Source organism: Cottoperca gobio, chromosome 4, assembly GCF_900634415.1.
Source record: "Cottoperca gobio chromosome 4, fCotGob3.1, whole genome shotgun sequence".
Taxonomy (NCBI): Eukaryota; Metazoa; Chordata; class Actinopteri; order Perciformes; family Bovichtidae; genus Cottoperca; species Cottoperca gobio.
This window is the reverse complement of record NC_041358.1, coordinates 21987719-22006229: the sequence shown is the minus strand read 5'-3', so window position 1 is coordinate 22006229 and position 18511 is coordinate 21987719. Positions and strand designations below refer to the sequence as shown.

General features: G+C 41.9%; 1 protein-coding gene across 3 annotated transcripts in view; it reads right to left on the bottom strand.

Moving 5' to 3' along the window:
• Nucleotides 1-912: 912 nt before the first annotated feature.
• LOC115006933 (importin-13-like) overlaps nucleotides 913-18511 on the bottom strand; it is a 29037-nt gene continuing 11438 nt past the window's right edge. For 2 of the 3 annotated variants that reach the window (XM_029429563.1, XM_029429562.1), the window contains exons 6-23: nucleotides 14744-14884; nucleotides 14229-14370; nucleotides 13524-13690; nucleotides 13166-13286; nucleotides 12674-12821; nucleotides 12356-12537; nucleotides 12083-12109; nucleotides 11625-11759; nucleotides 9495-9647; nucleotides 8696-8776; nucleotides 8445-8582; nucleotides 7519-7615; nucleotides 5133-5185; nucleotides 3414-3480; nucleotides 3199-3257; nucleotides 2993-3082; nucleotides 2667-2848; nucleotides 913-2016 (exon numbers count right to left, since the gene is read on the bottom strand). In XM_029429563.1, the coding sequence (XP_029285423.1) occupies nucleotides 1920-2016; nucleotides 2667-2848; nucleotides 2993-3082; nucleotides 3199-3257; nucleotides 3414-3480; nucleotides 5133-5185; nucleotides 7519-7615; nucleotides 8445-8582; nucleotides 8696-8776; nucleotides 9495-9647; nucleotides 11625-11759; nucleotides 12083-12109; nucleotides 12356-12537; nucleotides 12674-12821; nucleotides 13166-13286; nucleotides 13524-13690; nucleotides 14229-14370; nucleotides 14744-14884 (2080 nt within the window). In that variant the 3' untranslated portion in view covers nucleotides 913-1919. Of the gene's footprint in view, nucleotides 2017-2666; nucleotides 2849-2992; nucleotides 3083-3198; nucleotides 3258-3413; nucleotides 3481-5132; nucleotides 5186-7518; nucleotides 7616-8444; nucleotides 8583-8695; nucleotides 8777-9494; nucleotides 9648-11624; nucleotides 11760-12082; nucleotides 12110-12355; nucleotides 12538-12673; nucleotides 12822-13165; nucleotides 13287-13523; nucleotides 13691-14228; nucleotides 14371-14743; nucleotides 14885-18511 lie in introns of those variants that run through there. The other variant, XR_003832134.1, reaches the window with a different exon arrangement.

Below are 18511 nucleotides of genomic sequence, written 5' to 3'. Positions count from 1 at the left end.
TACATTTCATAACCCCCCCCCCCCACTACTACTCTTTCTTTCAACTGTGACAGTTTTTTTTGACAAAACAATACAGACTGAGGATAGTCCAATCATTCTCCGTTCAAATTAGACTGAGGCACGACGCTCCAGAGCTGATTCCTGCCTCAGGTCTTTCTGCAGTGTCACTGAATGAATAGGTTTGTCCCTTGAACCCCCCCACAAAACACACACATGCTACATGTCTGCAGGCACCTCGGATAAGACAGAAGGATTAGACTGAGATAAAGTTTAGCAGAGACCACAAAGTACATTTGGACGCTGAGTGTTATTAGATATCAACTGGTCCTGCCGATTCACTAGACAGTGTATTTTACAGCCGTCACATCACTTCAACAATAATGTCTCTGGCATAATGGATGAGCACAGAACGTCAGTGTTAATTCTTGTTGCAAATGCTGAATAACTTTTGTGTTACTGAACTCTCTAATCCTTCTTGGTCCTCTCCTAGGCAGTGACCCAGATAGATGATGAATTGAGTAGTACTGTCAATAACAGATAGATGGATAGATGACTCTGGTCAATGATTATCACTGGCTGGTCATTCCAGATGATAAGTAGGTTTTAATAGATGGGTGTGATTGCCGGTGAGCAGCAGAGGTGAAATACTGGACAGTCTTTAAGAAAAGAGTAGTTTGAATGAGTGTGGTGTGAAGAAATGAATGAACTCTTTTGTTTAAAAGATAGGAGGAAGTAATGGATGTGTAGTGTAGGTCCAATATAAGTGCACTGAACAAGTGGAAAAAGATACATCTGTGCACACGCAACCTCTCATACATACAGGTATGAACACACGCATACACTCAAATACACAGAAGTGTTCGGCAATAACTGTTAATATGCACAACTTGATTAATATTTTTCCACAATTACAGTGACTAAGCAGTCCTTCGTCAGGATTGTTCATCCTTCCAAACACTCAGTTCCCTTTTCAGTTTCCATCTTGTGACTCTTTCTCACTGCCAGCTACTATATTTCCTTTTTCCCCTTCTAGCTTTCACTCTAGGCAATCCTGCTTTACCTAAGGGACCAATGCATAAAACCCCTCTACAATCAGAGGACGCTGCAGTATGACCGGGTGGGACTGTATGTACATGAGGTACAGCCCTGTACACCGAGGGCTGGGTAAGAGAGCAGACTGTTTATAGTCCAGTTATGTGTTTTTTTCGGTTCTTTCTCCACTCATACCCCCTGAAAGGCATATATAACAAAAATTTAAAAAAAGGACAAGTTCACAATGATAATTTGGCAAATGCAGAGATCACAGGGGCATGGTTGGAATTAAATATTGTTGTCATTTTCCTGCAGAATCCCCTCCTTACATTGGTCCTTCTCTCTTCCCATTAGCAGCAGCAGGACTGACATCCACCATCTTTCTATATGTGTTTACATATACATTTATATAATTCATTTGATTTATTTTGAAAAATAATGTCAAGTAGCTACGTACGATACCACTACCAATTTCATATGGATGCTAATCACCAGGAAACAACCTAGGAACCACAGGAAGATCTAGAAAGGCAGAACAAGACAGAGCTAGAAGGAGGCGAGTGGCAGCATGCTGGGAGTGCTGCTCGAAGCTCTTCTAAAGAAATCAGAGGAGAGAGAAACCAACAATCTTATAACAGAAAACAAATCTGAGCAGAGAGGACAGCCTCCCTTAAACCACCGGGGATTTGATGTTTGTCCTTTAATCCGATGGCAGGTCTGTGCTGGAATGGGTCCATGTCTTGTCCTGCGGCGGGGCGGGTTTATCATTACAATCATTCCATGATATCTTCGCTGATGGGGTTTGTGAAAACTGTGTTGTTGTGGCATCCAGCTGTTTGGCGCTGAGGGCAGAGGTCACGGTTTGGTGAGAGTTCAAGGGCAGAGTTTCAGTATTCAGCGGCGTACTCTGTACCGTGGAGCCCTCTGCACAGTAGTGTGAACTCCTTCACTATGTCCTTCATCCTCCTCTTGTTCACTCGTTCTCTGCACGACAGAGCAGACAGTAAAGAGAGGACACATACATACAATTAGAGTGAATACGTGAAAGATTATGTGGTTGACTAACTGGATGGAGTCATGAGTCAAAAGAGTGCTGCAGGAATGAGTCCTAAAACTCAGGAACTAGTTAGATGCCTGAAATAAGGTCTGTGGTTAACACATGATGAGCTTTTAACGTTCTGTTCTTCAACATAAAATACGTCAGTAAATACCCCACTTGTGAATTCTGAAGCTTTTACGCATTTTAAAAAAGACGGTTGCTAGCAAGTGGCTAAATGAGACGACAGAGGTTGTCGAGAACATTAAACATCACCACTTCTAACACGGGGAGCGATGCTCATGTGACCCTGGTGTAAGTCGCTTATAGCCTGACGTTAGCTTTTTACTTTTGACGATTGCATTTACGCTTCAAAAATCATCAAAGTGGAGTTCATTTGTAAATAATATCTCGCTTCACGAAACTTGCAAGTATCAAACTATTCTTTGCCGCAGAGCTTATTATTTTTTGCAACAATTCAAAATCCGATGGAAAAATCCCCATTGGAGTTTTGTCCAGGGAACCGTTGCGATGCTAACAAAATACGTCATTCCTGCAGCACTCTAAGCCTGTAAACAACAAATGACCGGATTGTTACCTGAGTATCTGTTGTGAGAAATGGTCTTTCTGTTCAATTGTGACCCGCGATGACGGGAACCCAGGAGGCTGCAGTGCCTCCTTCAACCACACAGCGAGCAGAGAAAAGCAGTTCTTGTTCATAGAGAAAAGCACTTCTGCAAACTGGTCCATGAGGCACCGAGATGCCCCGCCCCCGATGCCCTGGAGGGAGAGGGGAAGAAATTTGACAACAGGGACTTAATTACTGTACAATAAGAGAGGAAGGAAAGTTTGAGGTGTGATAACACGGCCGTCTGCAGCATCAGTGAAATGATGTAACTTTTCTATGTGATGCTTGCGTCTCACCTCCAGCACGGCCTGGATCAGCAGTTTACCGTCCTCCTGCATCACTCGGGCCAGTGGAGGCACATCTGAGCAGTGGGGTATCAGTTCAGTCTAGGGCAGAAACACAGATACAATCAGGATATTTAAAGCCAAATGTCTCGTTTAAAAATATGCATATTCTTGCAGGGTTTCAAGTGGTGTGCGTGTGTGTGTGCGTGTGTGCTCACAAAGAACAAGCACGTTGACTTGACAGTCGGAGCCTCAGGAAATTTGAGTGACAGAACTCCTATAAGTGGGAGAAAGAGCCAGAAACGTAAATAAACTACTGAAGGATGGTGTCAAAAAGTTATAGTTTGTACTTTGTACTTTCTCAGGAACAGTAGCAGAACACCCAGTACAGTGTGTACGGGTGTGTGTTTGTGTAAACGATGGGCAAACTTACCACAGTGGAACACTGCTTTCACATCAAGACTCTCTGACAAGAACAAATCGGGCTTCCGTTTGAGGGCCTAAGAGGCAGATAAAGGCATTAAACAGAGCATGTTTCTGACCGCCCGACCCAATCGGTACTGCTTCACCACATTCCACTGCATAAGCTCCTTCAAAAATACTGCTATCAACAATACCCGCTCAGCCTGGTAGCCAGATCTGACAGCAACACAGGACTGAGAACAGATCTGCCTACCAGGCTATATTACTCTCTCCATCTGTTTAGGAAAAACTATATCCAAACTCATACAGAGATCCTCCAATGCAGAACTCAGCAGGTATAACAAACAAATTGCAAAAAATCAAACTTTGAAATCATTGGAAACTTAAGTCAAACTAAAGGCAATGATGGTTTGGTTTTTTTGAAATCAATTGTATTTGAAACATTACTTTTCCTTGTTTTTGGTTGACTGGATTGAATATGCAACAGAAGTGTGTAAGTAATTAACATGTGCAGATAAAGAGAAATAATCATCTTGTAATAATGAACTCATTCAGGATGGAGGAGAGGAGAGAGGGAGAGAGGGAAAGGGAGAGAGATGAAGGTCAGATCTATCCAAAGATAGAAAACAAAAGGAAGAAGAATGAAGACAAAAATATAAAACAGAAGAGCCATCAGCCAATTTGTCTGAACTGATTAATATTAGTTGAATATTAATTCATTTGGGCTTTGATTGGCTCTGGGCTGGAATGACTTCAGAGGAGGACTGGGCTCAGAGACTAACCAGTCACCTGGGACCACAACGCCGATACTGACGCCCTTACATCATCTTCCCAAGAGTGTCGGATCGACTAAAATATTTCATCTGAGTGCTGATGTTTTTTCAAGGAGCAAATGTGCCCTTATGTTGACTTTACAGAAAAAAGGGAAAAGATTAAGTAAGAATGTAAGTGCTTAAAATAGTCAATCTTTATGCATAAAATCTCCACCTACCAGCGTTCATTTTTATATTTTCTAAGCACCGTGTTGAGCAGTATAATAAATCAATATGATTATTTATAGAACGATTACAGATGTCCCTCTGCGAGTCATTTCATCACACCTTTCCAAAATCTATTTAAAAAACGCCCCGTCATCGAGCGACCTTTAAGTCTTTTTTTAGCTCGTAAGAATACTTTGGAAAAACAAGGTTTTTATCTACCTGTGACGCCATGTTTACAGAGTATCGTTAGAAATTAATTTATTCAAATCATTTCCTAGAATCTGTGAATAATCATAACACCTTACCAAAGCAGTGAGATTTTTAGGACATTCAACATTTCTGCCAGTGATTATTTTCCGATCAGTTAATTGACTGAACACAGGGCGAGTATTTCAAGTAACACATGCAAGACGAGGATTGGTGTGTCATCAAAGCTTTGTATACTTTCATGAGCACGTCGGGCTGATTTAAGAGGTTCCTGCAGGTGAACTGACGAGCCTACACGAGGTCTGTACTTTGTGTGGCGAGGTGACTGTTAGAATCAAAAGCATTTGAGGAGAGACAGACGTCTCTTTCTCAAACATTCCCCTCACGTTTCATTCCACTGCCTCGTCTATGTGATGGGACACCTTCGGGCCCGGTAACAAAGGACAGAGAGAGGCAGAGAGGAAGAACAGGACAGAGAAACAGAGAGAAATTAGAAAAAGAGAGAAACCCAAAGTGAATGAAATAAGAAACCAAAAACACACCTGAGCTTGGAGTTGCATAAATGAATCAACAATATCAGGATGATCCCTGGGTCCTAAAATATAATAAAGATGAAACTTAAGAAATCATAAGAGAATAAGAATAATATACAAACAGCAACTGAATAGATTCAACAGTCATGTGGAAATAAAAAGAGAACTCAAAAATATTTCATTGAAATAATTCACACGTGAGTAAGGAACGAAGGGGAGAAGGGGGGAGGGGGCATATGAAGCTTTGGCAGCGTCTTGGTAAAACAGACCAACCAAAAACAGAAAACAGGCAGAAGACAAAGACATGGGTCTGTTTGGAGAGGAAACAAAAAGAAAGAAAGAAGTAACGAGAGAAAAAGAACAAACCTAAAGAAACAAAAGTGGGTTTGGAGTGGGAACCCAGGAGGCACCTCTGTTACTGTTACAGTTTGGAGGAAAAGAGGCACCAAACCTGAATGAACCCCCCTTTTTACCTTCGTCCCACGAGGCACCGCTGGCATCAATGTGATCAAACAACAAGTGACACATTTCATCTCAGATTGTGCCTCCGGGGAGGAGGTTTCTGTAAAGGGTCCATTCAGAGCTGGTCAATAAGATCCCCCATAGCCATCCATATGAATCACACTCAAAGATCAGGATATGTTCTGATATCAGTACCTCCCCTTTGTGCTGGACACAGACTACAAGACTTTTTAAAGTATTGCAAATGATGCACAATTAAAAACACACAATCCTCTAGGAGCTTCTGGACTGAAGAATCCACATCAAGATTCCTGACTTTCAAACATGTTTTTCTCAGATGGCTTAAAGGGACAGGTCACCCCAAAATGAAAAAAGCATATTTTTACTCTTATGTAGCGCTATTTATCAATATAGATCGTTTCAGAGAGTTGCAGAGTGTCGGAGATATCGCCTGTAGAGATGTCGGCCTTCTCCAATATAATGGAATTACAAACTACACCTGCCAACGCGTGAGCACGAGCCTCTTCTCAACAAATGCTTTGTTCTGTTGGCGGGTGTAGTTCAGTAGAAAGAAAATAGCTCCTACATGAAACTGCTCACAGCAAGATCTGTGGATTATCTTGAGAAACCAGGTAAAGATTTCTGGAAAGTGAGAAGGCAGACATCTCTACGGCCGATACCTCAAATACTCGGAAACTCAAACGGAAACCATTTAGATCGAGTAACAGGAAAAATCTGTATTTTTGATTTTGGGGTGAACTGTCCCTTTAAGATTGATGTTGGCGGGACTACAACCGCAAACTTGTAATGAAACAGAACAAACGTCTGTAGTAAGCGCCCAGCTTTAGCTGTTCCCAGACTCCAAACAAGTTTCCTGCTCAATGCCCCCCCTCCAGCCCTCGTCCACACACAACCCCTCGAGAGAAAACGGGGCTTATTCAGAGGGCTGTGATGGAGAGCCCGACTCTAATCCTACCACAGCAGTATTAAGTTGGCCGGCACTGCCATGTAATATGTCAGCCAACTGAATAAGCAAGTGGTCTCTGTGCTGTGACTGTATCCTGTACTGATACTGTCTACTTTAAGGCACCTGCTCAAAAAAGAAAGAGTTTAGAAGCGGGAGGAGAGGCAGCCATTACTTAACAAGTCAAAGCAGGAAAGGAGGAGAGGAAAGAAGCGACAACACAAAGGAAAGGGGGGAGGCAGACAGAGCTGGTACAAGTATCTTAACCTAAGTGTAGTAGATGATATTATATCATCTCATTCATGTCCCTCTTATGTTGAGTGACAAATCAGAACTAAGTCTGGCTCCGGGGTCACGCACATTAAGAAGCTTCTGATCAACATTGAACACTTTACAAAATGAAAGACATTTTCATGCAGCCCAAACACTGAAACAGTAAATTCCAAAAATTAAATAAATATAGAAAACATTGCAACGTGTAGATTATATATATATATGTTTAAAGCAAACCACAACAGTCTTAAAATGGTTTAATCAACGACCATCAGTGGAAACAGAAGTCTGCATTGATAAAATGATCATTTGAGACTTTTGTTACTTTAACACATTCAGCAGATCGAACACTTTGTGGTTCCACCGACGTTAACGAGTAACAAGAGGAAACGTTTAACGGTCGACTGAGTCCAGAGACTTCCAACGCTTTGTCATTTTTCTATATGTGGCCTATCCTATTTTATTGTTTAGAAATGCAAAAGCATGTCAGTCTTCAATTACAAATGGGAGTATATCACCATAATAATTACATTTTTAACAATGTTTTGTTTTTTGTTTACAATTTAACTCTTGTCCTCTGATATACCAATATATGATGTTGGATCCTGTTAAATCAAACATAATCAGAAACATACAAAAGGTCTTCCACTGATTTGAACACATTTGACAGTATTCACACTCTGCTGGACCCCCTACCTTGCTGGAAGATGGACAGCGTTACCGAGGTAACCAGCTCAAACAGAGCCTTGATGGGTGGGAAGTGGTCCGTCTCACTGGCGAAGATATGCACCATCTGAAACAGCAGGACTTCACATCAGACACTCGCCGTGTTCACTTGCACACAAGGAAAACAGGATACGGCAGGAAACCATATAGGATGTCTTAACTGCAGAAACCTGATTCGTATCAGAAGTCTCCCCTAATCCCCCCCCACATGCATTTAAAATATGTATATAAGTATGTTTTGAGTGTGAGGAACAAGAGATGCTCTGTGTACTCAACCGAAGATCAAAGATGTGTCGGGTGCTCTTGGAAAAATTCGGAACAACAAGAAGGCAATCCAGGTAATCCAAAAAAGTCTTGTGGTGGCTACATCTTTAGGATTGCCTCCCTGTTAATTATGTTTTGAGTGTATTGGTGGTTATGATGCTACAGCCTGCAAAGTTTTTATTTCTCCTTATATTGTCATGACATTTGGACTGACATGCTGTGCTCTGTAGTGAGAGCAGTTTTCTGTAAATGTGTCTACATTTTACAAATAGGAAACTGTGGAAACATTATTTAAGCTTATTTATTTATCATCATTTTCAGTTGGATTGAATTAATCTGAATGCAAAGATCCACTACGTCTGATGTGCACAAGAAATTAGGTTTCCCTAGCAGAAATCCATCGGTGTTGTTTATGTGGACAAACAAATGATGCTTGAGAGGTTTGTCATGAATACAGACTGTAACTGTGGATGAAGTTTTACAAACTGCATCCTCATAAACGTTGGTCTCACTAGTGCCCTTTCTGATAAATCTCTAAAATCTCTCTGCATGCAAGTATTAAAAGACGAATACTAATAGAGTGTGTGTGTGTGTGTGTGTGTGTGTGTGTGTGTGTGTGTGTGTGTGTGTACCTGTCTTGTGAGGTCGAGGGCTGAGGCCTGAGGAATTGTACTGTACATCTGTCCCAGCATCTCACTCAGCTGAGACACCATGGGAGCAAAGTCATGGAGCAGAGTCTTCACTGACTTTTCAAAGATGGCACACACCGCCTGAGGGACAACATGAGATCAGCTATACTGTAATGTCATATCTGATTATGTGGACTGATTTATTTAAAATAAAAATAAAAATCAATATGTGGCCGCACATGACGGTGACTCACCTCCACAACCTGCGAGTCATTCAGCCATTGGCTGAGTACAGTCTGTATGAGAGCAAACACTTGTTGCAAAACCACCACCACCTGAAAAACACAGATTAAAACACTTTAGAAAGGAATGTCATCAATAAGCAGTAGCATTAGACATTAGCATTTACACATGGGTGCATGCCTATCAGCAGCATTACTAATGACTATGGTTGAGTGATGGTGCAAAGCTTTCCTGTTGACCACCCTCATCCCTCCAACCAGCAGGGGGGGAGAGGAGCTCATCTTGCTGCGAGCACCATGTGCACCACTGCATTTCACAACTACAAAACTGCAGTGTGCTGGATTATGAAGCCTTTAAAAAAGGGTAATAGACAACTTTCCAACTCTCCAAAGCGTATGCATGCCGTCATCTGGCGACTTCAGGAGCTAGTGCTAGCTGCTTTCATTAGAACAGGACACACTGCAGATTGTTTTCCGCGGCTTTGTGTCGTAAATCAAGCCTTCATTTTCCCGGGAGATCGTACCCAGTGGCAGACAGGATTGCATAGTAAAAGCGAGGCTTAGATGGAACAAATCTAAACACCCATGGTGTCATTATTATACAGCCATTACATTGTGCAATAAATATTTACTACATAATGATAAGATAAAGTAAAAAAGCTGTTTATAGTCACTTTAAAGGGAACATATGGTGAATATTAATCATCCACAGATTCAGCCTGTTAATGATATTCAGCGTATTTGTCCAATCACTCAACCGCACTGCTGACATGACAATGATGACGGTGTGTGTGTGTGTGTGGTGACTGACTGGGTTTGGTCCAGGTGGAGGCGGGGCTGTTTTGACAGGTGGTGCTGAACCTTCCGCTGACTCATCGTCCTGCTTGCTGATGTCGAGCGTAGTGAAGAGGTTGGACAGCAGCCCCAAGATGTGGATGATTGCCAATTTATTGGAGGGATTAGGCTGGAAGAGTAACAAATAAAAGAAACTGATTATTTCATTTGCAAACATTTTCTAAAACGGACGCCAGATCTCTGTTTCATTTAGTGCAAAGTAACTGCTAAATTATTTAACAAGACAAACACATTTTAAAAGCCTAGCTACTCCTGAACATGGTAAACAGTTTTGAAAATGGATCAATGGAATTCCTACAACAACTTAAAAATATGGTACATGTGGTGCTGATAAGTAATACATTTGTTTATCCGTCATTTAATTCATTAAGCCAGTTACATTGAATATTTGGAGTTGTTTAGAGACAAAGCCAACAGTTTTACAATTTAGGCCATTTGCCAAGTAAATAACAGTAAACAGAGGAAATAATAATCATTACTAAATCAACAAAATATTCGGTGGTAGGGCTGCAACTAACTATTAATTTCATTATCGATTATTTCTAGATTAATCGATTCAAATTAATAATAATTAAAAATAGTGACAAATGTCCATCCCAGTATCTCAAAGTGATGTCTTTAAATCATCATAATGTCAGTCCAAACTGCTCAGAGATATTTAGTTTAACATCAGGAAATATCCATATTTAAGAGGCTGAAATCAGCGGCCATTTCTGCACGAAACATTTCTTTAACAATTAATCCAGTGGATCCGAAAACTCTTCTGCAGCGCCACCATTTCAGAGATAAGAATACTTACAAGCCCTCCCCCCTGGCCAGATGCAGAACCATGCATCATTTATATTTAGCCAAACCGCGCCCCCGTCTTATAACTCCGGGTCCCCACTAGGCCCATCAGAACCACATGGTTAATCGATTATCAAAATAGTTTATTTTCTTGTGGATCGACTAATGAATTAGTCGACTAATGGCTGCAGCTCTAATCTGTAGATACAACATATTCAAGTCAATGGGCATGTATTTCAGCAATGTGACAAAAAGAAGGTGATGGCTCGTTGTCATAACAATTTACACACACACACACACACACACACACACACACACACACACACGTTAATTAGGTTTTCACCAGCCATCTTTAAAACATTGCTCTGTCTCAATGGTGATGTGCAAGAGCCAAAAGATGACTCTTACATCGACATCTCTCCGTACAGTCCTCCTACAACGACGTTGTGTGCACACTACGAATGAAGCCAAATCAGACTGACTTCATTGGCGTTTGCAGTCTGCCCCCGTCTGACATCACGGTCATTCACCCCTGATGTAATGTAACCTGAAGGTGTACACCACTAGGTGCCACTATTTGTCCGGCTCCAGACACACAGCACCTGATTTCCTAGTCTGATGTAATGCCGATACATCAAAACGCTAGACGGAAAACAATGAGAGAGGGAGGAAGTCGGACAGGATGGATGAGACTGTGTGTGACTGTGTGTGTGTGTGTGTTACGAAGGGTGAGACAGGAACAGACACACAGAGAGAAGCTTCATCTAACCTGACATCTCTATTCACCCAACCCAAAGTCTTTACTGATTGCAGAACAAGGGGTCAGGAGAAATGCTATTTTCTTCCACATACAGTATATCAAACGGTGTGTTCTTTTAGATAATATCAGCTCCACATTTGTACCATCCAGAGTGACAGACTGAAAATCCGAGCTCCATTAGAACTGACATTTAAAAAGGGTACAGAATATTCTTTTGCATGACTGTGTGCATGCACATGTAAAAGCATGACCTACTGTAAGTCTGTCTGTGTAGGCATTTTTCTGAGTTCAATGTGTCTTCTCTCCTGCTGTGGTGTGTGCGTGTGCGTGTGCACGAGTGTGAGAAAGTGTGTCTTTGCTACTTCCGTGTGAGTCACTCGCCCATGGTGCAGGGTCAAATCCAATCTGGTCCCGCAGAGAAATGTTCCACTGCAGTGACACCACACAGAAACAAGGCCTGTTCCTATTGGCCAGATTCCAGCTGTGCCAGCTCTGTGTTTTTGTGTGTGTGCGCTTTTACATGTTGGTCTGTGTACGCACCGTCTCATCCGCTAGCTTCTCCAGTTGCTGAATGTAGGGGGTTATGAGGGAGTGAAGGTTTCTCAAGATGTCTTCCACAGGGAGAGCGGAGAGCAGGAAGCCGAGAGCCTGCATCAGCCACATACACTGACTTGTCTGCAATAAAAGATGATCGCAGGTTCAGCATCAGTTCAAGGAGGCAGTGAGCTTAAAGGGATAGTTCAGATTTTTTGAAGTGGGGCCATCTACTGTAGGCAATATACTAACTATGGATAAGTACCTCATACAACCCCACTTCAAACAATCCAAACTATCCCTTTGAAGTCCTTTTTCAATATTTTTCACAACACATAACATGTCTTCTTTAGACCTCAGGCTGAGAACATGTTATGCAATTCTTTCACTAGTACTATTATTTAAATGTCACTCGAGTGCCAAGACAAAGAAGAAAGTGAATGTGAGAGAGAGCACACACTAACCTTGTGGATCTGCTTTATAAGCACCTCCTTGAGAGAAAAGAAAAAGTCAGAGTGATGATTCAATTATTTTGAAAGCGCAAAAAAATTACCTGCCCAAATTAGCAATAAAAAGTTAAATAATACAACTGGAGTAAATGTTATTTCTCGAAAGCAGGAACATCAACAAAGTCTTCAACGCCTTAGCAGTTGATGTAAAATCAAAACAAGCATTGTTATTGGCTCTCATACTTGAACTGGGTGAAAAAAGCTAAAGAAAAACATGTATACACAGACCTGAGAGACGGCTACTATGTTTGTTGCGTAGGGCGGTAGGTCATATTTGCACTCCCTACAAATTTTCTTGAGTGTAGAGACAGAAGAAACAGAAAGGTCTGGGTTCCCCAAAGCCTGTAGTACCAAGGGCAAGACACTACTGAGCATCACGGGGTGGTCTGCCAACCATTCAGCCAAAGCACCTAATGGGAGATTAACAGATCAGATCCCAAATGAGAAACAATACGAGTGTTACCGGACGCTTCTACCTGTGTCGTCTTTAGATTACACTAACTGTGACGTGTGGTGAAATCCTTTTAATCCACCCATGAATCTCACCTATAGTGAACATCACTGTGTCTGCTAGTTGGACGTTGTTGATGCTGATTCTGGGGATGAGTCCTATCAGGCCTGGGATGACGTCAGAGTAATTCACATCTATCGTCTCTGCTATGGACTGGAAGCCATACAGTAAGGCTTCTGTGTGCTGGAGAAGGAGGAGAAGGACATCAGTGTTTTTTGAGCACCAGTTAATAACTATGGAAATTCAGCTATGGACTTTTTCTTAAAATGACAATGGAAAGTTAAAATAACCCCAAATCAACATGACAATTGTATAAATCCTGTAAATATACACTTCAAGTTATCGTTGGGTTTATTTTGTGTACTTGCAAGCTAACATAAATATAGTAATGTGAGAAGTAGAAAACAAAAGTACTGGTTTATCAAATCTGGTATGACACATTTTCAGTGCGGGCTTCTGTGCAACATACAAAGAAACTGAAAATAGTTCACATTTTCTCTTCGTTTGTCTTCGTTTGTCTCACCCACCTGCCATGATGTGGGCTGCTCTGCATTAGTCAACAGTCTCCCTAGTTTATCATACAGGTTGCTCAGCAGCTCTGCTCCCAGCATCTCATACACGTACATGAGTGTGTCTGAGATATCCACCCTGAAGGACACACATGCACAAACAGACATTTAAGGAGCACATAACCTTGGGACATGTTCATTTATTTGGCAGACAGGTTTTGCCCTCTCAGCTGATAATCCAGTGAGAGTCTATTAGAGAAAAACACACTCGTATGCCGACCAATCATCCTGTCAGTGAGTCATTTAGACTGTCACTGAAACAGGCATGTGCAAAACAAAGAGACAGGAACAGGCATACAAATGTTCACATACACACCTGTATATCCTGAATTGCTCTTTCTCATCTGAGGACCAGGATGCATACTCCTGGTCAGTGGGGAACTGGGCTTTATGTAGCAGAACATCCACCAGCTGGAAATATACTGGCCTGTAGACCTGCAGATACACTGCCTGCTTATCCGTCTCGAATGACATTATTTCATCCTGAGGATGGAGTAAGGAGAAAAATAATTGTCTTGGGTTTTGCCCATCAAATTATTTATGCATTTACATAACAAAAACATCTGTTAGGACTAGCAAAGGCTTTTAACGGACACCCAAGTAAATTTCGTATTTATCATTAATTTATAACTGAGAAAAAAAGTAAATTATGTAATAAGCCACTGTACATATTGTCTGCTTGCTCAAACTTAATTTGGATGAAGGCAGAAGAAGAAAAGTAAATGTATTCAGACAAACTCATATTTTATTATTTGAACACTGTAGACAGAGTCCAACCTTGCAAATATTGTTACTGATATACTGATATTGTTTCTCAGAATATTTCTCGTAAATGTACCACTTTATTCTCAAAGAGTACCCAAGCTTTTAGTCTCGGAAATAATTTACCCCTCCAACTTGTACGTGCCTAGCGAAGACGAAGCTAGAATCTTTATCATGCCAGTAGGAAAATATACTGTAGCATTTATTTGTCAAACTACCACAACACTACTTTAACATAGGATAGGATCAGATTTCTTACTTGTAGTGTATACCAGAAGGTGAGTGTGAGCGAGCTGGTGGTCTCATTGACCGGGTAGTGGCCGGGGATGCCCGTACAAAACATGATCATGTTGACTAAAGCCAGGAAGCCCTGCCAGTGATCCACCTGCTCCAACAGAGTCCTAGAGAGAGAGGCGGGTGGAGGGAAGAGAACGTTTAATTTGGTAGCTAACCCGAGCCCCTTCACAGCAGCTGGCACACAGGTTAACAAGAAACTTTCAGTAAACACAGCAACACAAACAAACTAAATGTGGCAGAAGTAGAGACTGCACAGCGAGACATGGGACAAAAATATTGCACAACTTTTTTCAGTGCAAATGAATCTTAAGAAACCCGTTTCTCTTTTATAGTAGGCTATTTCTCTTTAGATACGTTTAAAAACTGGACAATACAACACATCCCAAGACTGAATAATGAGTCATGTACGGAAATCTTTTCGGTCGAGATAAATCTTTACAATGTGGCCTACCGAAAGAATAAAGAAACGACACACACCTGGAGTGGTTTTCTCCCAGTGTAACGGCGATGCGGCAGATACCGTGGCAGGTCTCCATGTCTCCATTCTGAACAGCCTCTCTGAGCTGCTCCTGGAGGGCCAGCACTTGAGGAACTAGTTTCAGCAAAGTGTTCACGTATCTATAGCCCATTGACACACAAGCAAAAGAAACACCAGAATTGAGTTAATTCATTTAACCCTCATCCTACCAATTTATTTAACATACAAGGAATACCGAGTGGGGTCCCTGGGAACCCCAAGAATAAACTACTGTAAGTAACAACCAGGATAACAAAATGTTCATTTGTTTGCATTATAAGTTGTGTTGTTAAAGCCATCTGAAGAAAAAACTAACTATCATTTTAAGTTACAGTCAATTTGCAAATTGTGTAAAACGAAAAAAGGTGAAAATCAGTTTTAGGGTAAATTAGGGTCCATGGAAAACATTATATACATATTTATTATACATATTGGTATTTTTAAATAGAAATGAAGTTGTTAGGAAACAAATTGATTGACAAAGTCATGAAAAATTGTAAGTATAGTATAAAGCACTTGTGAGATATGACAAAAGGTAAAGCACTGGGGTCTGCACGGACCCCCGAGGGTTAAAGAAAAGGAGTTGAAAACATTGCAAAGTGTTCTGTGAGAAGAACATATCACGCACAGCCAGGGAGCCTCCACTGGTGAATACAAAACTGACTCACACCGCTCACAGCTAGGTTGATATTTATTGCTCCTTCTCAAGACAAGTGTTTATTTCAAATCAAATCTCAGTCCATGTCAGTCTAACCTCTGATCCAGCACACCCACCCTAAAAAACCCACACATCTACCGGGGAACCAGAAAATCTATTCAAAGCTGCAGCTGAGAGCTGCTGTCGGTTACTATTCTGTCCTCTTCCTGCTGTCTCAGACATCTATAATTCCTTCACTCTGGCTAAAACACACGCATGTGCTGACATGCACACGCACAAACCTAAATAGACACTTGTACACACACACACACACACACACACACACACACACACACACACACACACACACACACACACACACACACACACACACACACACACACACACACACACACACACACACACACACACACACACACACACACACACACACACACACACACTCAGATCTGCTCATGTGACAACATCCTCCTGTCATCCCTGATGACAGCAAGTGAAGGGGTGACATTTGGAGATGAAGGACGTGCGTGTGTGTGCGTGTGCGCTCCTGAATGTCACTGAGGAGATTATGTGCATGTGTGAATGCTATAAATGTAAACCATATAACGTGCGTGTCAGTCCTAGGGGGGTTTTGTGGTAAGCAGGCGGTGCTTCATCTTTCATGAGAATGTCAATAAGGAGGACAGGGTCCATGAGAATGAATATTCATCAATGACACAACAAGGTTGAGTGACTTTCAAAGAAAAACAATAATAAACAAATCAACCTGAACACCACTGTAACTCAAAGTGCGTCTGAGGATTAAATCAAGAGCTTTTTGCTTAATAATTTACTTAACAATTAGGCTCGTCGCTCCCTCTCTTGCACCGTGCAGGTGTGGCGCAGACGGGAAGACACCACTTGGTGCAGGAATTGGAGTTAATATAATATAAAATACTCCCCTTTACATTCTTGTAAATAGAAACTGATTCATAAATAGTTTTGTATAAATAAATAGATCGTTTTAAAATGATAATAAATCGTTGAGTCTCTATAATAGGCCTACAAACACATTATAGAATAATATTTTAACTGATTCTTTCCTGATATGGATGAAAATACAATAGAATTTCCGTTAAAGAAAAGCTACAAAAATGATTGTCTATGCCGTCAACTGTAGTCATTGGAAGGAAATAAATCATAATCGGAATTGGCCAAGAAAATTGCAATTGGTGAATCTCTGGATTCAGCATTAGTGTAATCCCTTATACAACAGTACTAGCAAAAGAAAATAGTGGCCAGTTAAAATGACGCTGATATGCATCCTCTGCTCTGAAGCTTAAATACATCTCGTACGGCGGTCCTGGGAAGCATTTATTATTCTAATTTCCCTCAGGACCCCTTATGAAGCCGAGTCCCCTACTCAGCAGCCCACGCTGACTCAGCCTTCTCTGGAGAGAGCTCCACCCTGCTGAGATGTGATGTGTATGAATCTGACCTCCATCTAATAAGCCCCTACCCGTACGTGTATTGGTCGGCATCATCCCTGTACGGGTGCCTGAGTAACTCTGTGAAAGCAGCGCAAGGACCGCCTGCAATTTACTGAGTGAGTGTGTGCGTGTGTGTGTGTACGTGTGAGTGGCAGACTGCACTTATGCACTCAGAAGATCATTCATTTTTAACAAGGTGCTTTGCAAATGCAGGTCATGCACTCTTAGCTTATGAAAAGAGGGCTTGGTGTGTATATGATACGAGTAAAAGGGCGGAATGGATTTGTACGCGTTTCCCCATTTTCCTCCTAAGCGAAGACATTCTGGAGATTTCTCAGAGACCGTCTGCTGCAGTCTCCTCTGCTCTAACTCATAGCTGCCTGTCCTCTCCTCTTTTGCACCCTGCCCTGCTGTTATACACTTTCTGCCTCCTTGATGACTCCTCCTTTATTCTCTCCCTCCACCACCCCACCTCCCCCACCTCTGATCCCCTCTGCAATTACTGCAACACTCCGAGACAGGGGAAATGGGTTGCCTAGCAACAGGATGCAGCTGGACCAATAGCATCCCCCCAAATGAGTTGAGTGTAATGTGTTTAAACAGAGGGAGAGAACAAGAGACAGGGAGGAGGGCTTAGTACTGATGGTGAGAGAAGAGAAAGGGGAAATGAAGAGCACAAAGAAACAGAGGCGAGAGAAAGGATAAAATAGATAGAATAAACAAAGACAGCCAAATCTACAGATGGAAAAAAAAGGAGGGCTATGACTTCCTAAAAAAGAATAGGGGGGAAAAAAAACCTTGCACTAGGTTTTCTGATGGATTTATCACTTTTCCTCCTTTTTCATAGACACAGAACACACACAATTTAGGTCGTCAAATATAAACCCATAAATCAAACAATGATCCGACAAAAACAGAGGCTGAGTGCGTCTCAAGAGATGAGAGTCAAGATTGTTGGGAGGAGCTAACAAACACAAGGCGGCGAACACCCAGGGCTGTGATCAGTATTAAGTGACACAAAACAAGAGAAAGAATAAAAATAGACAATTGTAAAAACAACTGAAATTCAGGGAAGAGAATCATTGGAATCTCATCTCTCACTAACGTGCTGCTGGTTCTACCTGTAACTCCAGAGCAATTAACAGTCTTCCATCCATCTGCTCTTTTACAGTGACAGTTTAAACTTCACAGATTCGACCCTCTTGTCTGAGAAGCAGTGCAGCGGTATGGAGGATGAAGTATTCTATACTCGCTCACTTTCACACCTTCCCTCAGCACCCTTTCTTCTCTTTGCGTCGCCCCATCACCAACGCCCTCTTTTTTCACTCTATCTCCCTCTCCCTCTCTCTCTCTAGGGGGCGGGGTAATGGGCGCCTGCCATGTCTGAATCAACCGGGGCATGATGACATCTCTCCCCAGCTCTGTAACCATGGCAACGGCAGCCAACCGAGAAATGCTGCTCTCCTCCCCCTAGCTGTCAACTTGCCCTGCATCACTCCCTCCCTCCCTCCCTCCATGCCTCCCTGATGCCCTCCCAGTGCCCACCCTGTCTGTTTCCTGCCCTTGGCAAATGCATCTTTCTTTTCCCCTTTCTACCTCCA